This window comes from Halyomorpha halys, unplaced genomic scaffold (genome assembly GCF_000696795.3).
Source record: "Halyomorpha halys isolate HHAL.00 unplaced genomic scaffold, Hhal_1.1 Scaffold191.1, whole genome shotgun sequence".
Lineage (NCBI taxonomy): Eukaryota > Metazoa > Arthropoda > Insecta > Hemiptera > Pentatomidae > Halyomorpha > Halyomorpha halys.
This window is the reverse complement of record NW_027105857.1, coordinates 531,424-544,922: the sequence shown is the minus strand read 5'-3', so window position 1 is coordinate 544,922 and position 13,499 is coordinate 531,424. Positions and strand designations below refer to the sequence as shown.

Sequence of the window (13,499 nt, the reverse complement as noted above, 5' to 3'; positions counted from 1 at the left end):
CGGTTTCTTCCTGGTAGGTGATATTTGTCAGTAAGAAGATGCCGTGTGGACTTGGATAGTGGAGAAGCTATGTCATCAGGTAATGTGTACTGGCTGTAAGAGGTCCATCGACGCACAGGTCCTTCTGTCCCACCAATAGTTTCCTCACCTTTATGGAAGTAAACTATCACATAATTTTAACTTCTGTATGGGAATATTTATCATTTAAATAATTTATAGTCTTGGGCACAAAATCAAGTGGATGGCTACGGTTACAAACTTTCTGTTAAAGTAAGCTAAAAATTAATATGGATTTCATGAAATTTATGAAATCACTCAATGTGAAATTTATGAAATCACTCAGTTTGTATGCCCAAGACTTCTGTATTATTATATATTATATCAAAAGAATTATTTAAATACAACTAAAAATTGGTAATATTAAACATATCCATGACAAATTAAAAAATAAATCATCAAATATTAATAACTATAAGTAACTGTCATTCTTTGTTAAACTATTTCCTTAAATTAAAACTAAATATAAATTTTAAATACTTTGAAACATACCTTTACAAGGACCAAGAGACTGAACAGCAATGTCTTTCTGATACTTGCACGCATACAGCTTGAGCTGACATTCTGACCCATAAGTTTGACCATCACTTCCACAAACAACCTAAGAAAGTTTAATTAAAATTAATATTTTAATTGGCTTAAATTTTAAATATATTTTCCCTAAGCTTTATAGTATTCCTAGGAACGTACCAACAGTGCACCTATTGTTAATCATAAGGAATAATACAGCAGAATATAACACATTAATTCGGCATATACTAATATATCAAAAACAACATTTGAGATGCACAAGCTATACATTCCTCAAACACAGCACATCACTGAATTGACTGATAAACGTAATAAATGGCCCTGAAGGCTCCACTAGCAGCACTAGACCATTGCACTGCCCAAGAAGGTATTTACACTCTATGTAGTGATTTTGTATCGATTATCGATAGTAACAGCTGAAGAGGTTTTCCATATATGAAGGAGTCAGTGTATTAAGTGTCATGTGATTGTTATGTATACAATTATATTGTAAGAAAATATAGTTTCACAATTATGTCAATAATTATAAAATAAGAAATTTTTATAAGTCAGTGCTTATTATTTATTTCCACATCAAAGTTTACAACAATTTATTGTATGATTTTATAGTTAATAAAATATGTGTTTATTATACTTTAGCCACATGGATTCCAAAATGGCCCCACTTCTAATTTTGCATATTCCTCTTCTGTTCTGAACTTCTCTGATGATGATCAATATGCCTTCTTGGGATCTTTTACTTTCCAACAATAGAATTTATAGAAAATTTAAAATTATGTTTATATTTATATTATATAAAACTATATTAAAAGTTATTGAAGACCATTAAAGGTACAATATATAACGTGATGCGATATTGGAGAATTTTCTTATATTTTAATGTTGTTTTTCTCTGATGTTGAAGTTATCACCTTTGTGCATTTTCATTGAATCAAAACTTAATTTAAATTTTAATTAATGATATTTTTTCATACAGGAATGTATCGATAGCCAAAGGAAAATGTGGTGATGACTTAATTTTCTTCTTTACTGCTTTATCACACTATTTTATTATCTCTATCTTATCAATCAATATCTAACTATATCAGAATACAGTTTCTCAATAGCATAAACATTGATTTAATTTCGAGTTATGTCATTTTAAATTAAATTTTTTTTTTTACATTTTGTTTTAAGAACAGAAAATGTTTATTGTTCCTTATTGTAAAGGATAATTTAAGTAACAGAGAAATATATATACCTGTTGCTTGTCATGATTAGGACAAGTCGCTGTGCAAACACAGCTTGCCTTTCCACCTCTTTCTTCACAAACTGCCCCAAAGTAACAAATCAGCTGTGAGCAGGAGGTTGGAACAGGTGTGGTAACATCGGCTGAAAATCAGATAAACAATATAACTAATTTTCATATTAGGCTTAACTGGTGTGGTTAATAATAGAAAGGTTTTTTTTTTTTTTATTCATGACTGTATGTTTTAAAAAATTACCTGAACCAAAAACATGCATTTTCAATTAATTCAATGAAAATGGACAAAACTAATATTACAAATTGAAGAATAATAATAACTGCTATAAAGTATTTTAAAATATAATTTTGATATCTAACTGTTATTGATTACAGATAATGTTGGACCAACCTTGAACACATCCTGCAGGTGTGAGGATTTGCCCACTAATTGGGCACATATCACACTTGTGTCCAGAAACACCAGTTTTACAAATACAACGGCCTGTCATTTGTTCACAGTCTTCTCTAACGGATCCAAATAGGGAACAACCACAAGCTAAACACAAAAATCAAGATATTAATTTAATGAGTATTGACTTAATAATAATTTAACTAGATTATTTTATTTTTATTTTTCCTGAGAATAAATTATATTGAAAAAATGACCTGAAATATATGAATTTAGAAAAATTCTAGGCAAAAAAATGTTTACATCTTTAAATAAGCACTCATTAAAACATTAACATTGGTATAGTTTTGTATGAGGCATAATAACAAATCTTATAATAGGCTCAGCTAATGGAGTGAGTCCCTGTGACCTCCAAGAGCCATTCATGAGCTTTGTTCTATATGAATCAGAAACTAATATTGACTGAGCATCTGTCAGATCAACAAACAGGAAAGTTATTGAATGCTATACAATGGTAGCAAGCATATACTTGCTAGAGTCCCGGGGACTCCACATCACCAGTTAAGAGTTAAATAACCTGGATAATTTGGTTTTTATTAAATTTGAATATGAACTTAGCACAGTACTTCCAATTTATTTTTTTAATATATATAATAATGTTTCGGATTTTGAAGAAACGTTTTCTCTATTTGATGATTTATATTCTTTTTCTACCCCAAATATCAAAATATTGATAAGATAACTTCTGTTCACTGAAAAATAAGTATCATCTAATATGCCTTTTAAAAGTTGCTCTATGCTTATGATTATGAATTATACTATATTTTTTTTATCTCAAAATAGTTTGCAAATCAGATATATCAGTTCCTCTTTGTTAAGTTGTTAAAAGTTTTCATTTTACAGATGAGTCTTTGTATCAAAGGATTACTAACTAAAGTGGATCTTTTTATATAATAATGTGTAATATCTTAAATTGTATAGTGAGCTAAATGAACAAATACCAGGTACTAACAAATTTCTAGAAATGTATAACATACTGAAGAAAATAATAAACAAATAAAAGTATCAATGAATATTAAGTGCTCTTACGCAAACATCCTTTATATCCAGACGATATTTTCGGTAAGCCCCAGTAGCCTGGCTCACATCTATCACATTTAGGACCACCTACACCAGGTCTGCACTCACAAGCTCCAGTCTCCTTATCACACCAGTCTGAGTATGAACCTGAATGAGATAAAATTTATGAATACAAGATTTTTAATTAAGTCATAAGACAGGTTTAGGCTAATTATAAAATTATTTCACTAGGTAGAAATCAACACTTGGTACAGTAGAACCACACTTGACCGGCGGTAAAAAGAAATAATTAAATCGGTAAATTGCTAAGAAAACAATAAGTTAAATAAAAAATAATAAAACAACTGAATATAAATCAAATTGTGCATCTAAAGATTTTTTTAAACTAGACTAAAAAATTAAAATTCATTATATATTAAAATTATCATTTTTTCGAATTGCATTACAACTTTTATCTAATAAATAAGTTAAATTAATAGTGGTTGTATATTCTTTTATGCACTCCAAAATAACTGGCTCTCCTGCTGGAACTCGTAGTTGAAAATAAACCTGGGGCGCACAATGACCTGAGAAGACCATGACCTCATATGAATTTGAATTAAAATACACTTTCTAGGGCTTTTTCCTTACTTGCTCCTAGGGGAATTAATTATGAAGGTTTAATCCAGTGATTAATAGCTAGCTAATGATTCCTTACAATGGTTTTTTTTTCCTATTTTACAAGTTATTAGTTTTTTTTTTTGTTCCTATCTGAATCTGTTTCTCCTTCCATAATTAAATATTCAAATTTGTAATCATACTCACTGTCCATTATATTGAGATCATCAAATTAAAAGCAGTACTTATAAATGACGAATAAATAAAAATATGGATAATTTTTTAGAAATGTGCTAGAGACCTATCAGATCTTTTTTTAACACCATACACCATTATAAGAAAATGCTACATATTTATTGAAGGTGAATGATGATAAGAGATGGGAGTATTGGTGATTTTCACTGCTTTGCAATAGGTCATTGATGTAATCTAGGAGGATCTAACAGGTCGTGCTCGACTGTGGAGGTCCTTAGTGATGGTTAATCGGTTATTGGGGGTTCCAAAATAATTTGAAAGAACCTTGAGGTAAGTAAAAAGTGCCTGGTTCATCTAACAATAATTTAGTAACTAAATTAAATTTATTACATAGGATATAGATAATTAAATGGACTGATTTGATAATTAAACTGATATTTAATTTGTTTTATCATTACATTTTATATCATCTAAATAAATAAATAATACATATCATGAATAAGATTACTTACCTATTTTATTACAACCACACATTGACGGACAGCCTTCATTATCTGGCCCTTGAGCTGGTGTTTTACCATCTGGGCAGCAGCCAAACCAGCTGTCTGCACAATCCTTCAAGTAGACTCCTGATTCTAGAGATTAAATAAAAGATTCAAAAATATTTTTTTAAACAATATCATTTTTTAGGAACAATAAGAACATGTTGAATGGTTAAAAAAAAAGTGATGTCATTATTTTACATATATTTCTACATTTCCAATGATGTAATTGTTATACATAAACATATTTAAACAAGGTATTTAAGTATATCTAGTTCTAAAAAAATAAATAAGGTCACTTAAGTAGATATTACTACAGCAGTAAAGGTCCAGTAATAATTGAAATAACAGCAAGCCTTTGCACAATCAAGAGTTGTATCATTGGCTGGAATAACGTATTTTATAAGTTTTTATTACACTGCTTTTAATTTCATTTCATACATTAAACTATTACTTTAACAGTAGTGTGACTCAATGATAATATTGGTTTAAATATTGAAATAACGTTGAATGTGATAGAAAGATTGTCATTAATAAAAAAATAAGTCAGATAATACTTTGGATATGCTAAAGAATTTGAAAATTCTATTATACAACATTATACCAGCTCATGAATCAGTTTTTGTTTATTCCATTACTCTATGATAACTGACAATTTATTTAAATATGTTTATTTTGATTTATTTCCAATCGTTTAAAAGAATTAAGTTAATTGGTTGATTAAAATAATATATTTAAAAATAATAGGGTAATTTGTTAAAAATGACCAGAGCTTACTTTACTATTGTAAATTTGTATTTATCCTAAAACATATGTTGTGGTAAACACGAACATAAGAATACTAATATACAAAAAAAAGGATAACAAGGTTATGCAAATATGATGAAGAGTATAATAAATAATATTAAGATTTAGGGAAATACAGTTTGAACAAGTTTAAATTTATTAAAATTAAATGTCTCATTTACTCATTTACAGAAAAAAGAAAGAAATGCATTTCTTGGGTATTTGGTTTTAAAATGTTTGTTTTTGATAAATAATTACCTTTACGACAGCATTTAGCGAACTGAGGTGTCTGGTGACAATAATAATCAGAGGGACAGTCCTGCCTGTTATGTCCATTTCCACAATCTAAGTCTTCACCAGTTGTTGGATCCCTAAGAGGTGAGTCACCACCACATGGTTTCACTTCCATACCTAAGAAAAATCAAAAGGTTTATTCAAGTTATAAGAGCTGTTGTTGTTACTAATTTTCTGACAGACACAGTAAATTTATTTATCAAACCAATGTTTATTTAAACCTTATAGCACTTATGAAGAAACATATATTTATAGTAAGTAAAACACTTAAACAAGTTTAATAAAGAACCTTGGCATAAATCTAATGGCCTGATCCTAATTTCAATCTGTTTCGCACAAGCTGCAGCTTCCATATCACATTTACTTTGATAAAGTACCAAGTCAGAACCACACACAGGCTGACCTCCAGGGGGACAAGAAAATCTGAAATGATTTTAAGATAAATTTTAATTTTTTTTTATTACAAATAGTATATTGAGTATGATTATCTCAATATATTAAATTTTCTCTGTAAATAGTTACATAAAATGTTATAATAAACTACCTGCAAGCACATCTAGGATAACCTGAAGGATCTAATTCACAAGTTGCAGAAAATTGGCACCTGACTCCACGACAGGCTTCTTCAGGATCAGGACCACCAGGTAATGGTGTTGCTAGATAATAAAAGGACATGTTAATTAAATAAATAATCATGATAAACCCATTAGGAATGTTAGTATTAATAAAGAAACCATCAAGAAGCAAACATAAACAAATTTAATAAACTTATTCACAAATAATATATTTATCAGTAAAATCAACAAAAATATTAGTGAAATAAGTTGGGATTTAAATTTTTAATCAACTAATGTAAGCTGACCAAATGTTAATTAAGTGAATTTATGCTAATTTTTCATGACTAAGTAATTAAGCACTGAATTAAATTGATCGAACTTACTATACATATGGATTGCTCCTCGATGTTGGCAGCTACCATAAAACAATACTTCAACCCGAGTACCAGAGTCTTGCGTTTCACAAGAATGTTTTAGTAGTTCACATTGACTTGGATATGTAACCAAATCTGACCCACAAACTTGCTCCGTAGGTGCTGAACTACAATCGGTAGGACACTCATCTAAGAAATGAATAATTGTTAGTAATAATATGATATAATTTTTGTTAATAATAATAAGTAAAGGAAATGGTCTTCATTTAAATCTGAATGGATTTCCTAAGTCAAAAATTATCAGTTTACACTCAATGAAATTTTGCAGACATTAACATCCTTTCTAGATCAAATAATTTTGTTTTGTATTCCCCATTCAATCAAAGTATCACACTTTATGGCAGTAATTGTTCTAATTGGTATATATAATTCTATAAAAGTATATTATAAGTTATAACAAATAAAAATATGCTCCAATCAAGTTTATACTGCCTTTGTAGCTTCTTCATACTATCATTCTTGTTCAATCTCTGTCAAGATATTCATCTTATTAATATTAAAACATTGACCATATAAAAATAAAATTAGACATTATCTTCTGCTCTATCTATCAGAACCTGGTGTAGTAATAATGCTGAAAAACACCTGAGGACTAGAGTTATGCTCAAGTGTAAAAATAGTAAATGGCATCATTGAATATTTAATTTTTTTCCTCTATTCCAGATTTTCAGGCCCAATAAGATATGACAGCCAGGTATTAGAGTGTTTGAAAATCTTTAGTGGCCTCTTTCTGTCTTGTTGGAATAGCTCATCAGTGAATGTAGTTGTTAGGGTTTCAAATGGTTGAGAAATTCAGAGCAATATATGTTGAAAAGTAAAGTACCCTAAGATATACCAGCTGTATCATATATTAAAACATCAAATGTGACTACCATTGGACTCATGGGAGCCCAACCATAGTTTAAATATCTGTTATTTCAACATATATAAAAATGAATCCTCTGAAAAAGTTGCCACTAAAACTAAAAACTTAATTGGTACTTGTTTCTGATTTGTTTATTTAAGTATTATCTTTAACACTCTAGTAGTTTCACCCACTTGTGGTGCACAATTAGTCACATGTCATCTATGAGATATCTCTTCTATTTGGTCTAATTAGATTGGAAGAAGATTGACCCGGATCTTCCTACAATTGGTCTAATTATACTTACAATATTGCTTTAAAAATTACAGAAATAAAGTATAATCATAAAAGCAATAAAATATTTTATAAAAAATGGCATGAAAAAGTTACATAATATGCGATAATGATGATAGGGCGTAGTAACCAAGAAGTTGATCGGCTAGAATAAGACTGTAATATAACATAATGTTTAAAGCATAAAATATTGAATGAACACATTCAACTATCATAATACTTAATGGAATAAAAGTTAGTATAATAATTTCATTAAAAATAATACTTGTTTTAACAAGAAAAGTGGGTACCCTTGATTAGGGAAAAATTTGGCAGTTAAGCGTAATCTTGAACAAATCACCTTCTTCCAAAAAATAGTACTTCCTTACAAAGTAGTGATGAACCCGTGGGCCTTCATGGGTTGTAGCGGTGCAGATTTTTATTTTTTTTTTTTTTTAGCTAAGAAAATGTATTTTAACTTAACAGTATTTTCTTTCCTACAACCATTTGCAAATATAAATGAGCAATGTACACCTTAGCATAAACTGCACACACTGTTGAAATCAGTACTTTGTGTACTTTTTTTCTTTTGACAAGGTTAGGCTATGAGGATAGTAGAAGTTGAGGTTTACAGAATTGAACCAAAAATGTTCCTATCTCGTCTCTCAGATGATGTGTGACTAATGGAGTGTTAAGTTTACATATATTAACATAAAAATGTATGTATTAAAAAAAAACTCACCACAATGTCCCCTCTTAGAGACACGAATTGGGATTTTGTTTCTGCAAGATACTTGTTTCAATTCACATTCATTGGAATAAGTTTTTCTATCACTGCCACAAACTTCTTCAGAATTTGTTTCCTTAAAATAAATAAATCAGCTATTGATACATATCAGTCGTTAATTGTTAGAATATATATTGGGAATATCAGTGTTAATTCTAGAAACTTAAATTAAAACCTCTTAGTAGTGATATAATTTACCCAAATATGTGCATATAAAAGTTTTTTGTTACCTCTGAACAATTGCTCGGACAAACACAGTTGGCTTCACCACCAGAATCAATCTGGCAAACAGCATAAAACTCGCATTTTTTGTTCTCACAACCATCTGTAAGTTCACAAAAAAAAAAAATAATGAATAAATAAAAAAAAGAAGAAAATCATTTAATAAATATGTGATAAATAAAAAAATATAACTAAATGTTTGAACATTTAATAAAAAGGATAAAAGATTATTCTTTGAATAAAAAAAAACAATCATAAATGCTAATATCATTTTTGAGTCTGTTCTTTTGCCTCTTTTCACAAGGCATAGCAAGTACTTAATCTAAAATTAATATTTAAAAATATATCCTCAAACAAAATTTGGCTAGTCTCAATTCTGCCGTATCCTCAGAATTCTAGATAAGGCAGTTCTTATGCTAGAAGATATTGTAGTAAAATTTCTACTGGTAAAATGAAATAAAGTGTTTCTGCATGAGAGATGACTTAAATAAAAATCAATGTCATCATTAATTCCCTTTTAGCATTCAGTGGTAATTCCTTCATCATAATTGTAATATGCTAATTTTCATACAAATTTGGGAATCTTGTTTGTAAACACGCTTATTAATAGGTACTTAGTTGCTCAAGATTATGAACAAGAAAAAACTTAATGCTATATTTTACTTTTTTTGACCATTTAGCTTGAAGCATTTTCTAACTTCTTTAAGATTGGCTGGATATGTTTTTAACTTATATTTTATATTATAACCAAGGTTTTAAACTAAAAATATTGTAAACAAGTTTAGGTAAAAATAAGTTAAAGGTATTTACTCGAATTTCTGAAAGCAATTATTAGAAATATCTTCTAAACATTTTGAATAAATATAAGCTGACTACACTGATTAAAGAAACACAGATATTTTTTTATCATATAGACATTAGCCAATATATTTTAAGTACTCTTCCATTAAAACTATATAGTTAAAATTCAGAAATGTACTTCAAATTGGTCCATTTTATTAAATTACTATATTTGAACAAAAAATGTTCTGCCACTTACCAATGGTAAGAACATGTCTTAATTTACCACTAAGTACACAACTATGGGCTAGGGATACAAAATTTCATAAAAAAAAAAAAAAAAAAAAAATTAAGTTAAAAAAGAGAGTGATAAGGATGAGTTAAGAAAAGTATTAAATTTAAAATTCTTTAATATAGTTCATTGATTAATGTAATTGTTATATTGTTTTCTTGAGGTAATTAATTTACCAGACAGTATGAAGTAGGGGCGGCACAAAATCCCTGGTCTAGGAGCATACTAACTTTAAATCCTGGTTAAGTACATAGGTAGCCTATACTACTCTAACCAGGGTTGGCCTACATAGTAATTTATGTAATAAATAATCAACTTTTATTATTAATGTTTACCATAAGTTATCTTCTATTATGCAATGATCATGATTTACATCCACATTCATCAGGTAGGTCTTTTTTGAGTTTGAGAGTTTTCTTTTTTTTTTTGACATATCAGAAGTAATTATTGAATGCTAGTAAGTATTTCATTTCGCTAAAAAAAATACTGTAAATAAGTTTGCTATGAAAAAATAGGCAAAATTTACTTACTACAGAGGCCTTTGTACAAGACATTTATTGGTTTGTTGTGGGTGCAGGCCTGCCGCTGAAGTTTGCATTCGTTTCCATAAGATACTCCATCTGACCCACAGACCGGGTCGTAGTCTCCAGGGCACCCATTGCATTCACATTTAGCCGTGTCTCCTGTCTCTACGCACTTGGAATTCGGTGGGCACATCTTTTGTTTGCATGGACCTTCAGCACCTGTAAAATTCATAAATTATTTAGGGTTAAAAAATAATATAATTCATGTAAGGTAGGTATCGTTGCATTTCGGCGAATAAGATGGGCATGTGAGATTGTAGGGGTAAGTAATGAACGGATCCCTGAAATTTTAATAAACGCTAAACTGACGCATAAATGTCCGAGGGGTAGACCGAAGCGTGGGTGGAAGATTGCGTCAAGACTGGTCTGGTAAATTTGGGATTGGACAGGTATCATTGTTTGGATGAATGTAGATACAGGTTATATATATGTATATATAGTTGACCGTAAAGATTTAAATATAAGTAGATGGTCAGGGTTGCGGTCAAAACAATAAGAACAAATAGTTTAAAACTATTTTAATGTCCGACGTTCTCCCCATTTTGCAGGGCTCCATCAGGGCTAAAAAAATCCAAAAAAAAAAAAGAAAACTGAGAATATTACTACAATAAGGTAATTTAATAAGTTATGTAGATAACGGTTATTTGTACCGGTATCGTACCTTCGGGTTAGCTAAGTTTTTATTATTATTATTTTATAAATAGGGGACCGTAAAGAAGGTCTTATTTTTACATTGGAACATGTATGAATTTTTGTAAAAATATCAAAAGACAAGGAGTATTAATCAAGTATCAAGTAGTACCTTGCCAACCTATTCTAGCGATAGTAAGGTCAAGATTATATTTGGAGATTGATCCGGCCAGAACTACAGTAAAAGTTAAAATTGAACAATAATAATATTTTTGAATCGGGAAGATTTTGATCGACACCGATACCACCACATACTTACCGTACCTCGTTCCAGCAACCTCAACAAAACTCAAATCTCAAGATCGGAATTAATGTTGAGTCCAAAAAACATAGTCTCGCGAAATAGTCTATGTGTCTGAGTGTGTTAAATGGCCAGCTCAAAACGGAAGTCTGAAGTATCAAATGTTGTAGGTAAGGTTAAATATATAGTATAATCTATCGGGGTGTGCCCCAACACCTCACACAACTCAGAAATGAACCACCAGCTCAATTTAATTATATAAACTCAGTCATTCCTTAGAATGAAGCTCTGCTGTAGTAAAAGGAAGTAGTGCAGATCTACAGTATCATTATATTATATACTGTCTTATCTTAATAAGTTTATATATTTTAGGGGTTTGGAAAAAAAAACAAAAAAAAAAAAAACGAAATTGAAATTATATATTTATGGGGTATATGCCTGGGAAGTGACATAAACTTTTTCATTAAAATAGATCGACCGAAAGTATAACTTTATGGAACAGACTTTTCACATTTTTTTCGATTTTCTCGAAAATATCTTAGCGATTTTGATTAAAATCGCCATGTCAATGTACAATCAAGTGATCTTTAATATCAGCTAGGTCCAATCTCCATTAAAATAGTTCCTCTTAAGTATCTTTAATTTTTTATTTGAAAACAATAAACAGTACTCTTTGTTAGCAATAATGAACAATAAATAAATACAAAATATTAAACAATAAAAGGGAAAAATGATAAAGAAACCTAAAAAGGTATCTTCAAAATGTTCGCCATTTTTGGTATTGAACTTTTTTTCGAAAATCACAAAAACTTTCATTTTTTTTTCATTATATCATAAAACTACTACAATGAAGATAAACGTCATAAACTACTTATGGGGCCATTAAAATAGCTTTAATTTTAGTATTAATAGGCATCTGTACATCTCATGGTTCATGAGATGCATATTTCCCAGAAAAAAATCATTAACCATGGCCGTACCCAGATGGGAGGTAGGAGGGGGCAGCTGCCCCTTCGAGCATTGAAATTTTTTTTATTTCAAGCAATACCACTTGTAATAACTAAGAAGCACTGAGACAATTATATATAATGTTCTAAAAATGTTGGTTTCATTCTCCTTTTCCGTGCTGAAATGTCACAACCTGGGCCCTGTTTCATAATGAAGCCTAATAGTATTAGTTCATTGTACAAGTGTAGAAACTAGTGTGGTAATAATACTAATACTATTTTTTTTCATGATAGGGATGACTATTAGTGATATTACGGGAATTAAAAAATACTAAAGTACAAGTTACTATTGAACAAGTCTGTGTAATTGAATTAAGATAGATCTACAAGACTAATAGAATTAGTTTGTACTTTATTATGAAACAGGGCCCTGATTGACCATGGCTTGCCTCGATAGTATGGATGCTTGTCAGTAACTACTATTATTCCAGTAATTTTTTTTTATGAAATGTTGTTTTTAATAAAAACTATCGAATATGCAGGAACTATTGAACGTAAAAATTCTGTTAGGACTCTTTATTACTAAAAACGAAGGAAATTACTTTAAATAATATTCTATTAGGTTTTCTAGTGTTGTAAGTAGTTTTAACGAAATGGAGGTCCGAATGAAAAATTATTTTTTTTAGCATCTTGAAACAGCTACCATTTTTCATTCCCCTAATTATACTTGACAGAATCTTCAATTTTGACAAGTAATTGTACCTAGTTTTCATTGAAATAATCGAATATTGGAGTGGAAAAACTAATTTTTTTCTCCTCTTGACGAGATTTGAACGATGAAGATTTTCTCATTTGACCGTTATACTTTTAAGACAATTTCTTCATTGTAAAGAATTTTGTAAATAGACAATTGAGTTTCAAGTTTTGATTAAATATTAATGGTTATCCTACTTAATACGATTTTTAAAGCAGAGCATTGCAAGTTCATTGTAGCACTTTCTGAATATTATTGTAATACCATGTAGAGTTGGTGGAGGTTAGTAGATAATAACCGCACCATTCTCACACTCATAAAATTTAATTTAACTATTGTTCTAAATTCTCGCTTCTAATTTCCCTCTCTGTTTATATT

General features: G+C 29.5%; 1 protein-coding gene across 1 annotated transcript in view; it reads right to left on the bottom strand.

Annotated features, from left to right (window-relative positions):
* LOC106679283 (agrin) overlaps positions 1 to 13,499 on the bottom strand; it is a gene marked incomplete in the record, with an annotated part of 134,309 nt that overhangs the window by 2,769 nt on the left and 118,041 nt on the right. Inside the window, 13 exon segments of the mRNA XM_067053555.1 lie at positions 1 to 148; positions 550 to 658; positions 1,829 to 1,959; positions 2,223 to 2,369; positions 3,312 to 3,449; positions 4,607 to 4,729; positions 5,681 to 5,833; positions 6,006 to 6,139; positions 6,261 to 6,372; positions 6,657 to 6,836; positions 8,567 to 8,687; positions 8,842 to 8,936; positions 10,436 to 10,649. Of these exon segments, the coding sequence (XP_066909656.1) occupies positions 1 to 148; positions 550 to 658; positions 1,829 to 1,959; positions 2,223 to 2,369; positions 3,312 to 3,449; positions 4,607 to 4,729; positions 5,681 to 5,833; positions 6,006 to 6,139; positions 6,261 to 6,372; positions 6,657 to 6,836; positions 8,567 to 8,687; positions 8,842 to 8,936; positions 10,436 to 10,649 (1,805 nt within the window).